This window comes from Bos indicus, chromosome 25 (assembly GCF_029378745.1).
Source record: "Bos indicus isolate NIAB-ARS_2022 breed Sahiwal x Tharparkar chromosome 25, NIAB-ARS_B.indTharparkar_mat_pri_1.0, whole genome shotgun sequence".
NCBI lineage: Eukaryota > Metazoa > Chordata > Mammalia > Artiodactyla > Bovidae > Bos > Bos indicus.
The window spans coordinates 18202861-18226102 of NC_091784.1; the positions used below are offsets into that span (position 1 = coordinate 18202861).

Sequence of the window (23242 nt, forward strand, 5' to 3'; positions counted from 1 at the left end):
GGGGGTGCGGCTGCGGCGGCGGTGGCGGCGGCGGTTGCCAGGAGCCCGCGTTGCCGCCAGAGTACCGTAATATGGCGGGGAGGAGGAGGAGAAGGCGGCGGCGAACGGAGCTGTTTTCAGTCAGTACCAATTGAGCAGTTTGCTTCCTACCAAGGCCAGGAGCTAGGGGAGGAAATCTGCCGGGGCCGTGGGAGAACAGGTGTGTGCCTGAGAGTGGGCTTGACTCAGCGGGTCTCGGCTGCGAGGCCGCAGGGCGGGCTGAATTGGCGCGCTGAGGAGCTGAAAGGAACCCGAGCGCAGGGGCTTCCGGACCTCGAGCCCCTGGAAAGACTCAGGCTGTGTGGAGGCGGGTGCCCCGGGGGCCGGCGGCTTCGGTCGCGGAGGTGATGTTCAGATGCTGGCACCGCCTGGTGGGTCCTCGGGATGGAGCTTTATCAGAGGAGCTGGGGAAGGTGGGCTTGGGGCGCTGGGGAGACGGCAGAGGGTCCCCAGTAAATAAAATCGGACCAGAACTGGGGAACCATCTCCTGTTGATAGAACTGGTTGGGCCATTTTTTTTTTTTTTCCCTGGCAAGGGGAGCGTCCCAGGGTGTGCACTGGCCATTTCTGAATGCCAGTTATCACCAGCTAAAGGGCCTAGGCGCATTCTTCACCCTGCGTTTGTGACTCTCTGGGGGCATAAGGAAAAGGATAAAAAAGCAAATTATCTTTATTGGCCCTCATGCTACTAGGTGGTTTCCACCCTTTGCTTCTACCTGGTTATAACCCCAGTTCCCTGCTCCTAGTTTAAGCAAATGGCAGGCGCCTAGAGTTTGACTTAATGGGGAGGGGTATAAACGCAGCAAAATGAGGAAGCTGAGGTCCCCCTTTCCACGTTTTTTAAAAAAATTTAGTTTTTAATTGAAGGATAATTGCTTTACAGAATTTTGTTGTTTTCTGTCAAACCTCAACATGAATCAGCCATAGGTATACATATGTCCCCTCCCTCTTCAACCCCCACGTTTTTAAGTTCAATTTGAATCTTATCAGAAACCAACTGCCCTCTAGGAATTCATAAACTAGTGGAAAAAAAATAGTCTTCATCATTCTCTTCCTAATGAAAGTTGCTCCCATTCGTTGCTTTCTGCATGTCCTACTAATGAATCCACACAGAATCTCGTCAAAGCGATACTATGATTATACCTATTTTACAGGAAACTGAGGCATAGAGATGGTAAGTGAATTGCCAAGAACATACAGCTCGTGTGTGCCTGAAAAAGAAAGCTTCCCCGTTTTTTTGCCCCTTTGAAAAGACTGATGGGTAAACAAGTAGCTAGGATGTGTAAACAGGACATGTTCTGTGTTCTTTTAACATTCCCTTCAGTGACATTTCTGATGGAGCACTGATGAGCAGGTAGCAGAGTTGTAAGTCTATGGGGTTTGCAAAGAGGCTCATTTGGAGAAGGATCCGAGTTTAAATGGAGAAGACAGGTCATGTCTGAACTTGATGCAGCCAACAAATTATTAATTAAAGTGGACCAGTAATGCCTAGTGATAAAGTATGGGGCAGTAGGTTTGTGGTTGCAGTGGCCTTGTAATCAATGCTCCCTTAAAATAAAACCCTGTTGACAGAGGTAATTGTGGCATGAGAAACGGAGTTCCCTGTTGCTTAATTGTATAGGATTCCGGCTCTCAATTTTTGAATGGTTGCTTTGCAGTTTAGAGGTACCATTTTCTCTGGGAATAGGGTCATCTATGAAACTCCCATTCTCTAAATTCCATTCTTCCTTGCTAGCTTCTTTGCAGTATAGTCCACTGTCTTCTTTTTTCTGATTTACTTTATTGTTTGAGCTAACTATTCTGTTTATTCAATATTTTTATGAAGTGCCTCCTGTGTACAGACTTTGTCCTATGTAATGGGGATTCAGTGGTGAGCAAGACTGAGAAGGTACCTGTGCTTATGGAGATTACATTTTGGTGGAGGAAGACAGACAAAACCCAAGGAAATACACAAGATAATTTCAGATAGGGGTAAGTGCTATGAAAGTTGGGAAACAGCAGGATAGTGTGATAGTGAATGATGCAGGGTTCATGCTGTAGGGTCACTTGGTTATTTTCATCATCATGATATTAGACTTGTATTTGGATGTTTAATGCATTATTATAGGCCATGTTATGCGGAAATGAAAATATATTGCTGTATGACTGCAGTGTGTATGGCAAACATATACTGTTTAAGGGATGTGAATTTAACTTTCTGTAGCAATGGGGCATATTTATATGATGTTGAAAGAAATATAAAGCTATTACCATAAAGATATTTTATTTCCTTAAATTTCCCAGACCTTCCATGCTTTGCTTGTATATCCATTGGAAGTATATTACATTCATTGTATGAATAATCTATTTTTGTTTCTTGTAATGCTGGATGCGTGGGTTGTGTTAAAAATTCTTTTGAAGTATTTTAGTAGAGAGGGGATCATTTAACTTGCTCATATCTTAGCTTCTGCCTATTCTAATTTTTAATATATAATATGGGTTGAAGCCTAGACTAAATGAGGCCTGCTTTGGTTATCATGCAGTAAGCTGTTTTGTATTTTATTTTCTTGTTTTATGAATTTAAGTTTGCAAGATAATCTCATTTATACGCTAGAGAACCATTTCTTTGAAATTAAGCTCAATTTGCATAAATGAATATAGAAATAATTAGAATTGATGGGATGATAGGAAGAAGTTTTGCTATTAATAAGACTACCAGTTTGTCAAAACTAGCAATAGATCTTATTTTCTCATAATGTAGTCATAATTTCATATATGATTTTCCTTCATTTCCATTTGTGCTATTGTTTGTTCCGGATACGTTATAGTACTAAATTTTTAAGTGCCTTGAGGCTTAGGGCAGTATCATATTGTATCTTATTTCATCTTTGCATATCCCACGTCATGAATTGAATTTCACTTCCCTCTCTTTTTTTTGTTGTTAATTGTTTAAAAATGAACACTTAAAGGAATATTATCGTATTAGTTTTTCAGTTTTCACAGTTCATATCCTTGTTGGTTATGAGTCCAGTGATAGCTCTCTTTCCCTTTCCCTTGCTTATTTAGGAAACAATGCCAGACATAATACTGTGAAAACAGGCAATCACATATTTAACACATGCTGGATGAATGAATTGTTAGCTAATCCTTCCTGGTTACCTTATATTTTCATAGCCACCATCACAGTTTTCCAGAAATTGTGAAATTACTGGACTGATTGTTGTAAGTAGTTTGGTGATGGTTCCATTTTTCAACTATAAAGTAGAATTAATATGAGGGCCAATAGATTCTGTTTTTCACTTCTGATTTGGCCAGTTATCATGGAGTCAAATTATATTCTTAAAGATATGCAAGTGATAGACTGGACTTTGTGGTAGAAGAATTTTTGAAAGTAAATATCTTTCTTATTTATCTAGCCCCCACCCCCCTTTTTTGTTTTGCTAAGGATTCCTACCTTTGTATTATATAGTTTTTCCTGTGATGTATAGATAAGTCCTGCTGAAGAAAAGATAATATTGTTTTAAAGTCTAAAGTTAGTTAGGTTGCATAGCGTTTCTTTTCAGAAGGTTTCATTGCTGAATTTTTTGTGCCTTTCTAAATTAATCACATTTAAAGATTGACTATATACAAATCTTCAGAAATATTTAGTACATGAAGCCAGGCTTAATTGGGCAGGGTCTTGAGGTCTTTTTTGTGCCCAAGAATTAGCTCCTGATCAGGAAAACAATTCTGGGAAGCCCAGTTCTAGAAATTGTGAATTCTAGAAATATTTCAGTGCCCTACAGATTTGCCAAATAAACTAAGATCAGCACATTAAAAATGGCTTTTTTCCCCTGCTGTAGTGTGATTGTGGGAAGATGGAGGAGTATGAGAAGTTTTGTGAGAAAAGTCTGTCCAGAATCCAAGAAGCATCATTATCCACAGAGAGCTTTCTACCTGTCCAGTCTGAAAGCATCTCACTTATTCGCTTCCATGGAGTGGCTGTGCTTTCTCCACTGGTAAATGTTCTTTGATTTTAAATAATTTTTTTTTTTTAAATCGTGAATCAGTAGGGTTGTTTACAGAAAAATAAAAGAAAGGCTTATAAATATCTAAAAGATGCCTAACCCTTTTCAAAAGGAGAGACATGTTCACAGAAAAATAAATGAAAGGCTTATAAATACCTAAAAGATGCTTAACCCTTTTCAAAAGGAGAGACATAGCTTTTTTTTTTTTGAGTTCTGATATATGGCATCCATTTAGAACTCACACCAATACAGAACATTTTCATCACCACAGAAAGATCTCACATCTTTAATCCCAGTTATCAACCCCAACCATGGTTCAGATTTCTTTCACTGTAGATAGTTTTACCTGTTGCACACATCTTTAATCATTCTGGTTCAGAACTTCCTGAATTTATGATATTTTTACATTTAAGAGAAGTAATTACATATTTATGATGTTTTTCAGCTTAATATTGAGAAAAGAAAGGAAATGCAACAAGAAAAGCAGAAAGCACTTGATGTCGAAGCAAGAAGGCAGGTTAATAGGAAGAAAGCTTTACTGTCTCGTGTCCAAGAGATTCTTGAAAATGTTCAGGTGTGTAATATAAGCTCTTTTAAATTATAATTAAGAAATCATGAGGTAAGCATTGATGATATTTTTCAGAAATATATTTGCTTTAGTGGTTAATTACCAATATGCAGTTGTGTTTGAGAAGCTTCGTAATTTGCAATATTCCATTTCAGTTACTCTAAAGAAAATTCATTTGCTTGTTAGTGATGCTCAGTACTTGAATCAGAGGGTATTTAGACAGTGGACCCACACACTGAGTATAGTTGCTTATTGTCTGTGTCTTATGACTCTAAAAACATTGAATTCTCAGTGACAAAATGATAGAATTGGCCATTGTAGTTTACCTCTGAACTAATCAGTCTATTGACTCAGTGATCTTATTCTCATTCTCTGCTAAAGTAAATAACAGCTTCCAATATTTTTGGTGAAAATTCTGATCTTAGGTATACAAATGCAATTTAGATTACATAACAAAATTTTCTTGATGCATTTTAGATATAAATTGAAACTATTTAAACCACACGTCTTTACCTTTTGCAGTTACTTTAGATTTGTATAAACAATTGGTTTTAAGTTCTGGATCGTTTCATACTAAGAAGAAAAACTGAGTAATTTAATTTCTGCCATATGTAGCACTGTTTTTCTGGTTACATCTTTTAATTCTTTTATAATCTTAGAGGTTTGTGGTTCATGTAATTCATGCTAGATGATATTTCCCACTAACTCTACCTTCCTTTCGCTGTGGGTAGTTGATCTTAATTTGTAAAGTATAATTACTCCTCATATTGAATTTAAAAACTATAATGAGTAGCACAACAAGGGTGGGTTTTTGATTTATTACATATTTCCTATTTTTGGAACAAAACTAGCATATTATTCTTGGTCCATTGAGGGAACAATTCAAATATATTACTAATGGGATTATCGTTGAGTTTAAAAACTTTCTCTGCATGTACAATATAGAGTAATGAATTAATTATGCAGTTAGAGAAATTTTATCTTACACAAGAAGCTTTCTAAGGTCTGTTTTACCTGTAAAATCTGTGATTTTGTGGTAGATTGTTTTTGTTGTTGTTATTTAAATTGTATAATCAAAGGCTTATATTAGTGATGTATAAAAAGGATGGGTGCTGAATATCACAGATGTGTAATGTTTAGCTATTTTGAGGAAATAATTTTACTTAAACCTGTGAACACGTGTCCTGAGTATGTATTCCTTTTATTTTATTTCAGTTGTGAAGTTGTAAGTATATCTCATTGTATTGTTTATTGCAGAGTACCTGGAAACAATTGCATGTCTTGGGATTTGTAAGCTAAAATAGGAGTGCCATGTTGTCTGAGGAAAAAAAAACACAAAAACAGCTTAAAAATCTTTTAAAATTCAGGATTCTGGAGTCTGTATTCATAAGATAATATGGTGATGATTTTTGCCAGTTTCATGTATGCTTGTATAATCTTTAGAATTATGCTCCGGGAGTTGGTGATGGACAGGGAAGCCTAGTGTGCTGCAGTCCATGGGGTTGCAAAGAGTTGGACCCAACTGAGCCAACTGAACTGAATCTTTAGAAAACATCCTAGTTGACTTTTTACTTAAAAATAATAGATCCAAAATGTAATTTTATTTTTTTTTTCTGTTGAATCTTGTGTATACAATTGTTCTCTTTAAGTTTTTTTTTTTATTAAGTTTTTAACTTTGCTTGTTCAAAAACTCATTCGCAGGCAGTTGTTTTAAGTCATCAGTTAATCAAATTGGAATTTGCTTTAATGTATTGAGTTTTAAGTTTTTATTTTTCAAGCATTAAACTGCATAGCTGAGCTATCATTTACCACAAATTTGTCTCAACATACAGAGGGTTTTAGTTAAAATTGGGAGCAAGCATATGGGAGGCAAGAGTCTTGGTACTGGATTAATGTTGCTTAATCAATATCCTGGGCAAGTTAGTCTTTCTTAAAGAGGAATCATTTAAGTAAGGAATTTAATTACTTGCTATTTATCTTACACATTGTTATCCTTAGATGATAGTTCTCATAGGAGAAGCAGTTGGTGATGTTAATAACATATAACCAGAAGAAAGTTATGGAAAATACTTCTATTCCAAGATTAAATTGCACACTGGTATATGAATATATATGTGTGTGTGTATAGATGTGTACATACATTCATAATTTTATTAGATTATTTAGATGTTACTTTTTTCCTTATAATTTTTTAATAAATAGTCCAGCATGACCAGTAGATGCTTTTTATAGTAATTTGTGCTCCATATGATACAGAATACCATGGAAAATGTCATCTGAGCTTTTGTTTGTGTTTTTAAATATTAGAATTCTGAATCTTCAGTTTCAGTTTTGCTTTAGAAAACAATGAAATCAAAGGCTTTTTGTGTAGTGATGAAATGTTAATTTTTATATTTCCTTTTTCAGGTTAGAAAAGCACCTGATGCCAGTGATTTTCATCAGTGGGAGACTGAAACAGTTTACTCTAATTCAGAAGTCAGAAACTTGAATGTTCCTGCTATACTTCCAAATATCTTGCCAAGCCCTACTGAACACTCTACTTTAGCAAAGTTTGAAAAGATAACTGGAATTTTGCCATTGAATAATGAGGATCGATTTAAATCTAATGGAATAGACTTAGCTAGGGACTCGGAAGAATTGAGTTATCTGAAGCAATGTGATAGTTCAAATATTAGCCAGGCAGAAAATGAAGCTTCTTTAAAGACTTCCTCAACAGCAGCACAGGAGACACTTACTTCTGATGTTCTCTTTCCAACAAATGAAGAACAAGATCCATCACTTTTGGAGGAAGTTACTCCGGATCCCTACATAATGAGTCTTCAGAACCTGATGAAAAAGTCAAAGGAATATATAGAAAGGGAGCAGTCTAGACGTAGTCTGAGAAGTAGTGTAAAGAGGAGTGTTAATGAGAGTCATTCAGACAAAGAAAATGATGCTGTTAAAGTGACTGACAATGGAAAGGAGAAGTCCCCGTTGATAGGCAAACACTGTGGTTCAGTTATTCCTGACAAACCAAGCCTTAATAAATCAAATGTTCTTCTCCAAGGTGCTTTCACTCAAGCAAGCAGCATGAATACATCTGTTTTAGGTAACTTTTCTAAAGTGGACATATCTATACGAACTGGGCATACCACTGTTTTAGAGACTGATTCTAATTTCCAAGGCATTCCCACTTTTGTTACTGAAAATAATGTTATCAAAAGTCTTACTGGTTCATATGCCAAAATACCTAGCCCAGAGCCAAGCCTAAGTCCTAAAATGCATCGAAGGCGTTCTAGGCCATCATCAGCATGTCATATACTTATAAATAACCCAATAAATGCTTCAGAATTAAGTCCTAAAGGGAAAGAACAGGCAGTAGAGTTAGTTGTTCAAGAAACTGATGAAAAAACAAATGTACCTGAAACTGTGCCAAAGTTACCAGTTGATTTATCAGGAGTTTGTTCAAGTAAGGTTTATGTCAGCAAAAATACAGAAGCCATACAGGAAATGGTTTTAGGTAAATCAAATCAGGTATGTCAACCTTCAGGTAATCAATTAGAAAATAAAGTTATTCATGGACTTGCTATCATGGAAGGTCAGTTAATATCTGATGCGAGAGGACCGCACAGAGTGGACAGTACATGTACTGCAGGGGAAAGATTGCATGAGCCATATGCCACCAGAGAGTGTGTTCTGAGTCAAAACTTTGGTAGTGTGAGTGGAGTCAAGTCAACCAATGTGTTAGAGAAAAACTCCTGCAACTTACAGATGGAACTGAATAAGTCTTATGATGTAAAAAACCCATCTCCTTTACTGATGCAGAACCAGAATACCAGACAGCAGATGGATACCCCTACAGTGTCCTGTGGAAAAGAACAATTTTTGGATAACAGTTTTGGGAAAGTTAAACGGAGACTTGATTTAGATATTGATAATTTGCAAAAAGAAAACTACCCTTATGTTGTAACAACTGGAATAGCTGAACAGGAGAGGCAACATTTGCCAGAAAAAAGATATTCTAAAGGATCTGTCTACATCAAGAATAAGATGTTAGAAAGTAGTTCCAAAGGTAAGAAGGCTTTGAAGTGTTTAATATCTGCCAAACAGATGGCATCTTTAATACTTTTAATTGACAATATGCAGAATAATAATAATTGTCTTCACCTGTTCAGGTTACTTTCATTTATCAGAGAGCATAATTAGCTACAGTGTATTACCACTTGATAGGCTTTCTTAAAGGATTTTCTTATTTAAATTATAAATCTTTCATAGTCCATTTAGTATTAATAGAGAATATTGTTAATGACTGAAGGAAAAAGTTCTTGCATGAAGCATCATTCATAGTTTTAATCCATTGTATTGCTGTTATGTCTTCCTTTATTTTCACCAATATTCCTTCCAGTATTTTCACCAGTTTGCCCTTTGATTTGTAATGAGATGCTTATGCAGTTGGCCCTTTGAAAAGTGAAAGTGTAGTTGCTCAGTCGTCTCTGATCTTCGTGACCCCATATGGACTGTATCCCACCAGGCTCCTCTGATCATGGAATTCTCTCTGCAAGAATACTGGAGTGGATTGCCATTTCCTTCTCCAGGAGATCTTCCTGACCCGGTGATTGAACTTGGGTCTCCCGTCTTGCAGGCAGATTGTTTACTGTCTGAGCCACAAGTTGGCCCTTCAGTAAACACTTTAACATCAAATTATTAGAGAAAATAGCACTGATAAGGCTCGGTATATTTAGTAGTGAAAATTATTTCAAAATTTCTGTTGCATCTAGTGTTATATTAACAGCAACTTGTTAAAACAAGTCTTATTACACCTTACTTTGTTGTTATGATTCATAATTCTTCATTACTGATAGTAAAGACTTATAAATCAAGTAAATTAACTTTTTAGACACAGACATTTTAACTAATGTGATATATAGCCTCCTGAAAAAAAACTATATTCTGTAAAATTGCACACTAAAAATAACAAAGTTTATCAGAAAAATAGAGTTGGATTGGGGCAGATCCTTTAATGCATGTGCAGCTTTATCAGAACTCTAATAAAGAAAACAGTTGATACTTGAGAAGCTGGCTTGGCTTCTCTAAATAGATGACACAACAGGCTAAGGCTGTCTTGGTGAATACCAAAAGTACAGGGACTAACTAAGTGGCAATTTTGGCATAAGAGGAAGGCCATGTGTGGGAGATCAGGCTGGTCATGGAGGCAGCTGGGTTGTTGTGGTGGTGGGCATGGGAGGCAGCACAGTGTGCTGAGAGCTGCCCATAGCTTGGCTGTCTTCCTTGGGACACCTCCCAAAGAGGGAGCCCCTGGACAGGCGCTCATTTATAAGTTTTTAAGGTAGAGCTGAACGGACTCCTGCTATTGGCTGAGTGGTTAAGTGGAGAGCCTTTTTCCTTTCTTGCTGAGAGTTAACTATTCTACTGCTTTTCCAGCTCCCCCTGTCAACCTATAAAAAATTGCCCATGTACAAATGCCAATTGTTACAGCTGAATAAAATGGATTTAGGAACAAATTATTGGAATACTACAGGAGTAAGACAAATATAATTATTTTCAATGAAAATCATTGTGTATTTGAAAAGAAGGATTCTTTGAATTTAGGGGAATTACAGTGGATCCCTGAATATCTGTACTACGTCTGTGTAATACTTGGTATTTCAACATTTCAGAGTATCTCACCACTTTCTGTTCAGTAAGTTGCATAGTCATACTGATTTAATATATTTTTTAGTAATTATATGGAATTTTAGTATTTAATCTTTTTTGGAACTTTATACTGAGTAGCTTTACACTATCAAAGCATTTATTTAAAAGAAAAAGCACAGGCTAAGCTATAATACTAGAGACCCTGGAAAAGGACAAGAGTGAAGAGAATAAATGGAGGTGAGGTGCACACGAGAACCACATCTTGAAGTTCATTGGAGTAAGGAGAGTCTGGATGGAACATACAGTCTTGTCTCCATCAGTTCAGATCATGAAGGGATCTGTTGAATAATTGGGTGAGGGTGATAAGATACAGACCTTTAGTAACCTGAAATGAAAGGAGAACAAAAGAGAATGTGGTTCAGAATGGTGATCTGGCTGTATCTTGATTGTACTATATTGGATCCAGGAATATTCTCTGGTTAGAAGCGTAATTGATGGTATAAATCATCAGATATTACTAAATTTTCTAAATTTGAGGGGACATGTTTTTTTTCCAGAAGGCGAGGAGATACTAAAAAGCAAGATACTAGCTTTTGAAGAAATGCGGAAGAGACTAGAAGAACAGCATGCCCAGCAGTTATCACTACTCATAGCTGAGCAGGAAAGGGAACAGGAAAGACTGCAAAAGGTGAGGAATTAAAATGTAGAGATATAGGGCTGGTGAGTGGAATTTTGGTCATGTAGAGGATATTTGTAATTGTTACTTATGTGTATCTTACTCTAAGGGGGTCATTGATTTTGTTACATGGATGGTATTTTTATTGCCAAAGTATGAGTTACAATATTTAGATGCTTATCTAAAAGTAAATGCATAGTTTATCAAAAGGATACTTAATTGAATCCTTGATTCAAAATTTTTAATATTTTAAAAGGTATTTTATAAGTAGATGCTGAAATATGCCTTCTGTAAGGGTGTATTAGAAGAGGAAGGACACTTGTTTTAAGATTATTACATTTTAGAATCAGTTAAACAAATTGTCAATTTTATTTGAGGGAGGAAAACCTAAAGTAATAATTTGCTGATAATCATACATACTTTTAGCTAAGCCTAAAATGATACTCTTTGGAGATGTAATTAAACAAAAGAGCCTACCACATTGTAATAAACTTAATCTGCAGGACATAGAAGAACAGGAGAAAATGTTAAAAGAGAAGACAATAATTACAGCAGAAGCCTCTGAATTGGACATTAGCAATGCTGTGGACTTTGGATGGAGAAAGATAAGTGACTCTGGTTTACTAGACACAGTGCTGTCTCAAGTGGACTCACTCCATACTTCGAATTCAAATAGTTCTGGTAAATATTAAAAAATCATTTAACGTTTAAGAAAATTATCTTATACTAAGATATTTTGTTTGGCACACTTTAAAATTGTACCTCCTTTCTATTAGTCATCGAATGTCCAACCCGCTGCTATTTGCCAGCTGCTTACTAATTGATGAAAAATGAAATGATAGCAGCAAAGACCAGTGAGCAGGTGTTCATGAAGAAAAGCCACCTTAGCAAGGAAAATATCAGGAAATTTGACTCAGAGCCCAGTCTTTGTTCACTCATGCAGCAGGTGATATTCTTCAAGGGAAAACTCAGTTTGCTATCTCCTGGGTGATGTTGAATTACATCTCATTTCCCAGCCCCAGTAAGAGCTTATCTTCAATTATCCTGAAATGCTCTTTGTGTTGAAAAGATCCATCTGGTGTATAAGCTTGAAGTCCATAAATATTTTAAGTCTTCATGTGGATCAATTTCAGAGGAGTTGTTATTCTTAATGAGTGTCATGTTTATTTGGATGTTCTGTGTATTCTAATTGTTTTGACATCAAATACAATACTATGTGTATGTTTCTCAAGGTTTCACAAGTTCTGCCCTACAACATAGCTTTGCTTCTGCAAATGAAGTACCATTCTACCTCTGGGGATCATCAAGTAGTGGCTTGACCAAACTCTCAGTAACAAGGCCTTTTGGAAGGGCCAAAACTAAGTGGTCTCAGGTGGGCAAACTTAATGATATATGCATGCATGTCTGTCTGTCTTTTTAATTTTATTTTGTTTTTGGCTGTACCATATGGCATGTGGGATCTGGCATGCAGGATCTTGTTTCCCTGACCAGGGATTGAACCCAGGCCCCCTGCAGTGGAGGCACAGAATATTAACCACTGGACTGCCAGGGAAGTCCCTAATCTATCTTTTTTAAAGAGCTACATTATCTTAGGTTCTACAAGTGAACCATAAATATTTTGTGATACATCAGAAGCTTAGCTTTTATTAGATATTAAACAACACAGCAAACACATATAGAAGAATTTCATATGTACAAACTATTCATTGTAATAGATAAGAAAACAGTCTTGAGTATAATGTTCAGGTTATTAAATTGTTGTGTCTATACTATTTCTAGGTTTTCAGTCCAGAAGTACAAGCAAAATTGAACAAAGTAACTGCAGTGGCAAAAGGATTCCTTACTCGTAGGCTTATGCAGACAGATAAGCTGAAACAACTTCGACAAACTGTGAAAGTAAGAGGATTGTGTACAAGAAATTGATTAATCTCATTCAGATAATTTTTAAAAATAGGTGAATGAAGTAGGTTGTGCATTTTTTGTCTCACTTTAAAGAGAGTGCTGTTTGACTTCTGATGTAATAGTTTTATTTGCGTACTTACATTTGTTTTGACTGAAAAAAAGAACACAAACTCCAGTGATCGTGAAATCTTCCTAGAAAAATGAAGGAGCATTTCTTTTTTCAGGATACTATGGAATTTATAAGAAGTTTTCAGTCAGAAGCACCTTTAAAGAGAGGAGTTGTTTCAGCACAAGATGCTTCTCTTCAGGAAAGAGTGTTAGCTCAGGTAATGCATGTGTCCTCAAGGCTCTTAGGAGATGGAAATGTTTTATTCTCTCCCTTGATTGAACCACTGAGAGTAGGTTTCAGTTAAAACTTTAACCTTTTTCTTTAAGAGTACATAATATTACTGACCTCTAACCTCATCTTTTTTAAATTGGTATAATATTTTCTTCTTTTGAACTTAGTTGCGAGCTGCCCTGTATGGCATTCATGACATATTCTTTGTAATGGATGCAGCTGAAAGAATGTCTATTCTACATCATGATCGAGAAGTTCGCAAAGAGAAAATGCTCAGGCAAATGGTATGTTTCATGGGTTTTAAATTAGTGAATGATGAAAACACATTGCTTTCCTTTACACTCACAAGATACTTCTCATAGCAAATATGTGAGTTTTCCTCCCACACCAGATCTCTGACACCAGCTGGGTGTCCTATGATTCAGTTCAGTTCTGATACCATCTACCTGGTGTCAGTGTCAGATGCTACAAGATAGGGAGACATTCATATAAGACTGCGCCCCTCTTGAGATGCCAATCTCAGGTTCCATGTTGTATTTCTGACCAGTTGGCTATAAATTGGGGTTCCCATGAACACTTTCTGTACTCTGGTTTGAAGATTTTTCTAGAATGGCTTACAGAACACAGGGAAACCTTTGCTTACATTTAATGGTTTATTATATAATAAAGGATACAGTAACAGAGATGAAGAGCCAGAAGGAGAAATGCACAGGGTGCGGGGTGGAAGGGTCTTGAGAGCAGGAGCTTCCATCCTGTGGAGGCTGTGCGCCACCTTCTCAGCATAGGGACGTGTATTTTGGGTTTTTATGGAGGGTTCATCATGAAGGCATGATTGATTATTGACTCAATTTCTAGCCTCAGTCCTGCCCCAGATGATAGGGGGTGAGACTGAAAGTTCTAAGGCTGTAATCATGTTGGTGTTTCTGGTGACTAGCCCTTATCCAGAGACCCTCAGGTTTGTCTTATTAGAACAGAAGGTGCTTTGGGAAATTCCCTGGCAACCCAGTGGTTAGGGCTTGGTGCTTTTACTGTCAGATCCCAGGTTTGAAAAAAAGGAAAAAAAGAGGATGCTTCTGTCACCCAGGAAATTCCAAAAGATACAGGAGCTCTGTGTCAAGAACCAAAGTCCAAGATTGAGCATTAGGAAAAAAGATGATCCTGTCACTCAGGATATTTGATTACAAGAGTTTTAGGAGCTTTGTGTCAGGAACTGGGTTCAAAGACCAAATATTAATAGGAACTAGGGGTATATTTATTTATCTATCTATAATTACTTCACAATGAGGTTCTTCTGGGTTTGGAGTAATTGATACTAAATATCATTCTTTATTGATTTTAGCACCCTTCCTACAATTCTTAAAACAGAGTTCTCAGGATTACCAAAAATAGTTAAATCTGTAGACAAATTGAAAAGAAACTGGTAAAAGGATTATATACTGTTTTGTGATTAGGTTTTTGAATTAAGCATGGCATGCTGCTTGGATGACTCATTAAAAAACTATTGACTGTTCTTGATTAAATATCCTTGAAACTATCATGTGCATAGTTCCTCTTTTATAAATGAGAATTAGAAAACAGGCTCCAAATTAATTTGAAATACAGTTGCTCCTTGAACAATGTGGGGGTTTAGGGGTGGCCCACTGGCAAAAATCTGAGTATAACTTTTGACTTCCCAACAACTTAACTACTTAATAGCCTACTGTTGATCAGAAGCCTCACCACTAGCATGAACAATCAACACGTATTTTGTATATTATATGTCTTATATACTGTATCCTTACAGTAAAATAAGCTAAAGAAAATAATAAAGAGAACGTATATTTACCATACTGTACTGTATCAATACCATAAATTTATGTTGTTTGTTTACAAGATGAATCCTGTCTTGCAGTACCTACAGCAGTATTGTCTTTTATGATACAAAACACTGAAGATGCTATATGTATTACTAACATTAGACATAAAAAATGAAAAGATAACATGTAACATGAAGAAGAAATTCATGTTTATTTACAGGTATAATGATTCATGCATTGATAATGAAGAGACAGCAATATGTTTGATTTCTGGGAGCCTAGTATAAGCACTGTGATTACTTCATAGTAGACTGGCCTGTGCACTAAATAATGTGCTGCTGTGCTGTGCTAAGTCGCTTCAGTTGTGTCCGACTCTTTGCGACCCCATGGACTATAATCTACCAGGCTTCTCTGTCCATGGGAGTCTCCAGGCAAGAATACTAGAGTGGGTTGTCTTTGCTGTCTTCCAGGGGATCTTCTCAACCCAGGGATCAAACCTGAGTCTCTTATGTCTCCTGCAGTGGCAAGTAGGTTCTTTACCACTAGCACCACCTGGGAAGCCCACACTAAAGAATAAATCGTTATAATTATGACCTACAGTGTTACAGCTATGTTCATAATACAGTATTGGAAACTGTTAGCCTTTTTCTTTTTTAACACCATTTACCTGTTATGATATGCTGCAGTTGAAAGAGAAGAGAGCAGGAGGGAGGGATAAAGAGAGAGAGGCTGGCATATTATATGGTAATGTAACTTTGAAAGCAAAGTTATAAAACAGAAAATAAACATTGATTTTATGTGAAATAGTCACACCTTATGCTTATAAGGATAGACCAGTAGATACATATATTTTATGCATTAATGACATACTTAATTTTTTTGGACATTTCTAGGTTATACAGTTCATCTTTGAATTTTTAAAAATTATCACAAATCTCAAAAAAATTTCCAATACATTTGTTGAAAAAATTCTGGATATATGTCACCTGGGCAGTTTAAACCTGTGTTGTTCAAGGGTCAGCTGTATATTAGAGTGTTGGAAATCTGTGGTTTGAATCAGTGATCTTAGTGGGGTTGGCAAAAGAGAAACAAGCCAAATTTATATTATTGGGAAAAATAATTTTAATTAATTTTGAAAAATCAGATTGTTTCAATTGTAAAGACTAGGTTAAAGTTCAAAATGTTAATAAGAGAAGTCTTTCCATACAATTTGAGATCATCCTATACTATAATACAGTGGTATTACTGATACCACTAGAGCTTCATGTTACTTTTGTCTTAAAGGATAAAATGAAAAGTCCACGAGTGGCTCTTTCAGCTGCAACACAGAAGTCTCTTGATAGGAAGAAGTACATGAAGTAAGTTTTTCATGCCTTGTCACATTCTAATTTCATTATTATCAGGCCAATTGATTTTAAGCATCTGTTGGTTTGTATTTTCAAATTAGAAATAAAGAACAATTGACTCTTCTTCAACTAGGGTGATAGAAGTTCCCTTGTATAGAGAGTTTTATTAAAATCAGGTGGGAAAATCTGGTTTTATCTGTAGATAAATGTATTAATAAAGTATGTCAACGTCAGCTTGTATAATTGATAGCTAGTCAAATAATCTTAAAAATACTTAATCCTTATGTTCAATGTTAATTTTATCTTTTAAATACATTCTTTTTCAAATATTCTAAAGACTTCATAGTGGGAAAAACTTAATGCAAAGAATATTCTGAAACTATCCTATTAAAACTCTTCTTTCTTAAAATTTGTCTTTAATATGCTTATTATAGGTCTTCCAGTAGTATACTGACTTTGAAATGATTTGTTTCTGTCATCCTGTATCACATTTGTAATCATGTATTTTCTCCCTTTCTAAAAACATTATTTGTATGTCCTTATTTTTATATTGTGTTAGGGCTGCAGAAATGGGAATGCCAAGTAAGAAATTTCTGGTTAAGCAAAATCCTTCTGAAACAAGGTGAGAAAAATCACAGTCTCACTGAGAGACTATTTTTTAACTATTAAGGAGAAGAAAATTTTATAAATCCCAAGCTTTTTATTAGCTTTGTTCTCCTTTACATCAGTAAATCTCTCCCTGTTGAGTTGGAGGCCGAGAGGATCAGAATCCACAGTAATACCTGATCATGTGCAAGGTCATGTGTCAGACCAGATGTTCCTGGAGCTTTCTGTAGGACATAGAAATTTGAGCCCCATATGTCTTTGAGTTCAGTTTGCAGTCTCAGGGATCTTGGATATTTACTTTAAAACCTTAGAAGGTTAAACTTAATTGTGACCTGTTTTGTGCTCTTTGTTTTATTTCTCAGATGTTTGAAAGGAAAAATTGGCTTTTGTAAAGTACACAAATAAATTATCTAAAAGCACAGGGTTAATACTTATGTTAGATATCTCCTGATAAAAAAACCAAGGTTTGGCCTCTTGGTGAGCATTTAGGCACCATATTAATATGCTTTAATCACTTCGTTTTCCTTTGTGGTAAAGTATAGGCCAGATCATTGCATAGTTGACTTCTTCCTCACTGTTTCTTTCATCTATTGAAAGATAATAGGAGAAAAACTGAATTTATCCTGTTGATTAATTTTTATTTACTTTGTCAACAGAGTCCTTCAGCCAAATCAAGGACAGAATGCACCTGTTCATAGGCTACTGAGTAGACAAGGGTAAGAATTCAACACACATGGGTATTTAAAAATATTCAAATCGAGATTAGATCTGAGAGGGAAAAATAACGTAGTGCTTTTTATGTAAAAGATAATTATTTTAAAATATGGTCTTTTTATAGCATTAGGAAGAGCTTTTAATGTTTTGTTCAAAGATAACCCTTTGGTGTACTGTTGTGTATTATATTTTAATTATCATCTTTTGTTGGTGTGTTTTTACTTTTCATTTCATACCATTTTGCTCATTAAATATTGTAAACATCCATATAGTACGTTCAGCATCACCAAAGTGATTCTCCAACAAAGCATAAGCTATAGTTTAGTGGTTATTGTCTCCTGCTGAAGCAAAAGTATAGTTTTCTTACTGTGCGCATGCATGAGACTTAAATTCTCTTCAAGCTTATTTGTGCTTTGAACAGTTGATGCAGTATGGTTGCTTTTTTTGAATGTTGAACATTTAGAACTTAATACAAGTGACTTATTAATTTTTTTATATTCAATTAGAACCCCTAAGACATCAGTGAAGGGGGTTGTGCAAAATAGACAGAAGTCTTCACAGAGCAGAGTGCCTAGCAGAGCGCCTGTTTCAGGTGTGTAACCAATTCCTGAAACCTGTTCGATAGAAAGACGTGCACAAGCTGCCCCGTAACGCAGGCCATACCAGGGGGATGCGGTGTCTTTCCTTGCCACCATGATTTTGGCATATTCACAGTCGTTCCTACTGGTGATCATTTCTATTAGTATCTTATGGCAGCAGGAGGTCTGAGTAAAATGGTGGTTCAGTGTAAATTCCATGAAGATACTATGTATTTTTTAATTTGAAAAATTTGTAGAATTATACACACTTAATTCAGAAGAGTTTTTATAAATGAGTAAAATATAATGATCTATCCAAATCTGTGCATGTCTATTCAGTTTTGGGGCAGTGCATCCCCCAGGAATATTTGTATCTGCACATAAGGGGAAGAATTTTTCCCTCTGACTACAGGGTCACATGTGAATATGCCAAGTGCGAGGGGGTAAGGGCTTAATCTTTTGCTCAATAAGAAGCTTGAGCTAAATGTCTTTATATTCATTACTTGAGAATTATTTAAGGATTAAACAAAAAAATGTGTTTTGAAATCCTATTTATGGTGGCAGAAAGACAAATTCGTTGTTGAGCTAATGCAAAACCTTTAAGCTAATGTTTTAATATTTTTAGCTACCTTTGTTAAGACACTATGATAAGCTCACCAAAAATTATGTGATCCATTAAAAATACTTTCAAACTGTTTTGCTTTAACTAGACTGCTTTCTAAACTTTTAAAAGACATCTAATCACCAGGCAAGGAAAATTAAATCTTTAACAGTTCTAATCTTCCTCTTAATATATTTTAGAGCTTTTATTGCTGAGTGATTTCCTCCAAATTAGGAGGGAACAAGCAACAAATTTTTTCATGTTATTCACATAAGTTCAAAGAAGGAACAAGATATTGATCACAACTTTGAATTGATTGCTCACCTTTTGCATGTATAATAGTTTAATTCATAATGTTGAATATGTAGATAATTTAAAAGGTCATCTTTTGGAATTCACTGCGAGTGACAGTCAATGGAGCTGTTTTAAAGGGATTAGAGAGTTGAAAATCCTGCTTATTCCAGAGGTTGATCAGCTTGTTTGAAAGATAACCATTTGGACCAAACACCAGATCTGTTGCTTGTGAAGTTTTGTGAAATTTTAAGACATTTTCAGTTTTTTATCATGTTAGCATTAAATAATTTGATAAATCTAGCTAGTTGGCAAGTTATTGAAGAATAAGTTTTGTTTTGCTTAGTATTATCTATTCCCACAGTGACTACTTTCCATATTCTTTTCTCATGCATTTCATCTCCACTATTTGTCACTTGTGAACCTATAAGAAAAATAGCAACTACTGTTTTCTTTTCAGTAATACGCAACAGTATAAGGGATGAAAAGAAAGTCATTGCAGTTAATGTGTACAATGAAGTTCAGTACTTAGAACTATTGTGGTTTAAGTGCATTGCAACATAATTATTAATAAAAATATACTTAACCCTTAATTATACATGTTCATTCAAACATGTATAATTAATATGTATCTAACAAGTACAAAAATTCTTTCCTATTTTTTCCTAAAGATTTATTTATACAAGAGTGCATATTTAGACAATTGAAAAAGACTAAAGAATTTTATCCTTTTAAAATTTCTGTTATGACTGACTAAAATTCTGTGAATCTCAACACAGGGATCCGTAGTTGCTTTTGAAAAGACTATTCTGTCTTCCTTAAATTTTTAATGGCCTGGATTATGTTTCAAGGAAATTTGAAATTATGCATTGATTTTACCTACATTACATGTTCTAATAAAAGAACATACCTTTTATTAAGCATTTTACAGAAAGTTCAGTTTTGTTAGACTATCAATCTCTCAGCTTGAAGTAGAGTTCTGAGGTGTTTGAACTGCAGTTTGCTGCAAAGCAGTTAAAGTTGTTTATAGTTTTTACAAACTAAATTGCAATCTCTGATCTCACATATTTTAAGACATAATTGTTTTTTGTCTTGTGCTTTAGAGTTTACACTGAAATTCAAAAACTGATTAGAGTAGGAGACAGTAATGCAAAATGGTTAAATAAAATAATGAATCAGGTGGAATTGGGTTCTCAGAGTTTCTACTTCTTATTCTGTTGTTTATACAAGTGACTGGTACCCTTAAAATAGTATAACAATTTTGACCTCATGATTATTTTACATAAGGATTAAATATGTTAATGTATTTTGCTTAGTTCAGTGCCTGGTACATAGTGAGCAGTCATTAAATGGTATCATTATAGAAAAACCGACATTGAGAAATAATATTAGTTTTGCTCTGTTTCCAGGAGTATATGCAGGAAAAATCCAAAGAAAGCGGCCAAATGTTGCGACAATTTAAGAAGACAACATTCATTAGGATAAAAACGGGGGGAAAGGTTAGGATTCGTATTATTTTTCCTGCTCATGATTTTTTATTTAACTCTGGCCTCTGTTTACACAGGCAAAGTGATGTCAAAGGGCTGAGAAATCATCTGGATATTTTGGTCTCTTTCTAACCACCTCCCCCCACCCCCCCCACCCCACCTCAAATTTTCCTCTTAGTATCAGTTTTTTGTTGTTGTTCAGGCACAAAGTTGCGTCTGGCTCCTTGAGACCCTGTGGAATATACCCCCCAGGCTTCCCTGTCCTTCACTGTCTCCTGGAGTTTGCTCAAATTCATGTCCATTGAGTCAGTGATGCCATCCAACCATCTTACCCTTTGTCTCCTCCTCCTGCCCTCAGTCTTTTCCCACATCAGGGTCTTTTCCAATGAGTCTGCTCTTCAGTTTTGGGTGAAGACAAATTAGTGCTTAGTAACTGACTCATTTTTGTCCTTAACCTGTATAAGTTTATTTTATTACTCAGGTGTCTGTTGAGAACCTTTTTGTAAACTCAAAGGACATTTGGGTTTATTTCTATAAAATATTGAAAAGGTGTGATAAATTATAAATAAGTTCTGAAATACAAAGTTCATTCATCTTAGCACACTATTTGATAAATTAGATACTGTTCTGTTTAAGAGGAAATTATTGCAGAAGAATGTTTTTCTTTTGTTTTATTACTGCAAAAACTGATTAATCTCTCATATTCTTGGATTTATGATGTAATCTCATAGGATAACACACTTGCCTGCCTATTGTGGTCTACCTAAAATGTACCACAGAAGTAGCTGGGTGTCATCATTTTGGTCACAAGTGTACATTCTTCTCAAAAACTAGTTGTCTTACAGAAATGTTAGGCTTAATGTACGTTACCCCAGTAATATCAGAAACATTTCTACTAAACTATGAAATCTGTTGAGGGTAACAAATTTGGGGAAGATAGCACAATCTTGAATGTAGTAGTGCTTAGGAATGAATGCATTATTAAATCTATTTCTGTAAAATAGAATAACATGTTGCATGCAGTTACATTTTCTATTTAGTCTGTTTATTTCTTCATACTCTGCTTTTTTTTTTAGCATGCTTGATTTAGGAGAGGAATAAAGGGCTATCTAATATGATAAATTCAGATTTTCAAATGGGATGATAATACTCTAGTTGAAAGGCTGCATTACATGAGACACTTATATTTAAGGTTTTTCATCACTAACATATTCATTTAAAATATAAACCAAAAAAGGTTACCAAGGGAACATGACTTTATAAAAAGAATATCGTTGTTAATTTATCAAGCTATTTCCAAAAGGGCTTTGTGCTTCTCACGTAAAATTGGGAACATTTATGTGTGCATTTAATCTTTCTGACTTGAATATTAAAAAGATACTGGTATTTTGAAAATGCAGACTGTATGTATTCTTAGTATTCTCTTAAGGATTTTGAGATAAGGATGGTTTTCTTCGATTTTCCACTCCTTTTAAAATTTAACTTTTCCATCCAACTGTAGACAGAAAATTGTAATCTACTCTGGGTGAAAACTTGATTTTCTTTATTGAAATGTATCATTTATTTAAGGAGTGAATCAGAAAATTAGAAATAGAACACAGTCAAAAACGTCTGAATTACCAATTTATATTTTTGGGCAAAGTATATCAAAATGATCTTAATATGATAAATTGTGCTTTATCATTCTGAAAACTCAGGATACAGATTACTTATTATCATTGTGGGTCTTTCCAGTATGAAAGATAGATGCTAAATGTTTTGTGTACAGTAATGCAGATTGGCTATAACAAATAGTGTGTTTCAGAGAAAGTTAAAACTAGTTTTGGATTAAGGATGCAGAACTTGAGTTTTTTTTTTTAAGGGTAAAGCTTGCATGTTTTACGAATTTTTTAATGTTCACAGCTTTTTCTCATAAAAGTGCCAGACATTGTTTTGTGCTTTTAATGTGCTTTTTATTTATATATATTATTTTTATTATTTTTACTTTGAGTGGAATGTCCATTAATGTAAATTATATTTATTTTTATACTTTAATTTTCACTAGTTTTGCTTCTAGGCAAAAGGCAAAATAAATTTTTCATTGTAAAAGAAATTTGGTGTGATTTTTTTTTTTTTTTATTACCAAAGAAAGGACTTTTGAAAAGTATGTGACCAAGACATTAATACTTTAATACGATGATTTTTTACAAGACCCGTGAAAAATATGTCACACTGTTTAATATGTAACCTGTAACAGTGCTTAGCCCAGCATCTGATTTTACATGAATTGGACTTCACAGAGGGCAGAAGTTTACTGGAGCTGGAAATGTCTTCAGCTGGAGCTGAGCCAGTGGGAGAGAACGCTAAGGTTGAAGCTCACATCAAGCTGCTAATTTTGCAGTGTTAAGACTCCAGCTCCTGATGCTGCCTGACTGTCTAATGTGAGGATAATCCAATGGTCCTTGTTTTTACCTCTTATTGAGGAGATACTGTGATAACCTGCATGGCAGTGTGAGAAGAGCCCCTCCCTTTTCCTATGGCTACCCTTTATTGTTTATTTCATATATTGGGAATAATGAGATGGCTGGGAACTCTTTATTATTCATATTGAGCTGAAAACAAGGATCCATTTTGGAGATGAAGATCTTTTTTTTGTTAGGTGTCACTGTCCCATGAACAACCACACACAACTCCCCTTC

At 35.2% G+C, this 23242-nt stretch overlaps 1 protein-coding gene across 10 annotated transcripts; it reads left to right on the forward strand.

Annotated features, from left to right (window-relative positions):
* CCP110 (centriolar coiled-coil protein 110) lies at positions 1-22656 on the forward strand. 10 transcript variants are annotated; one of them, XM_070779735.1, is made up of 18 exons: positions 2-199; positions 1865-2010; positions 3085-3240; positions 3861-4016; positions 4471-4599; positions 7000-8644; positions 10785-10915; positions 11407-11584; positions 12136-12275; positions 12683-12799; positions 13030-13131; positions 13313-13429; positions 15412-15468; positions 16226-16299; positions 16847-16909; positions 17550-17609; positions 18114-18199; positions 20487-22656. In XM_070779735.1, the coding sequence occupies exons 4-18, from the start codon at positions 3876-3878 to the stop codon at positions 20537-20539; spliced, it is 3093 nt and encodes a 1030-aa protein (XP_070635836.1). In that variant the 5' UTR covers positions 2-199; positions 1865-2010; positions 3085-3240; positions 3861-3875; the 3' UTR covers positions 20540-22656. The 10 variants fall into 10 exon arrangements, with proteins under 10 accessions (XP_070635841.1, XP_070635836.1, XP_070635837.1 ...); XM_070779736.1 differs by having other exon boundaries at positions 3193-3240; XM_070779740.1 differs by lacking the exon at positions 3085-3240 and having other exon boundaries at positions 1-199; positions 10788-10915.
* The last annotated feature ends 586 nt before the right edge of the window (positions 22657-23242 follow it).

Coding starts and splice junctions, on each gene's coding strand:
- CCP110 (XM_070779735.1), top strand. CDS start 3,876: ATGGAGGAGTATGAGAAGTTTTGTGAGAAAAGTCTGTCCAGAATCCAA. Junction 13,132..13,312: donor AGGAAAGAGTGTTAGCTCAG/GTAATGCATGTG, acceptor TTTTGAACTTAG/TTGCGAGCTGCCCTGTATGG. Junction 15,469..16,225: donor TATGTCTCCTGCAGTGGCAA/GTAGGTTCTTTA, acceptor TTTGTCTTAAAG/GATAAAATGAAAAGTCCACG.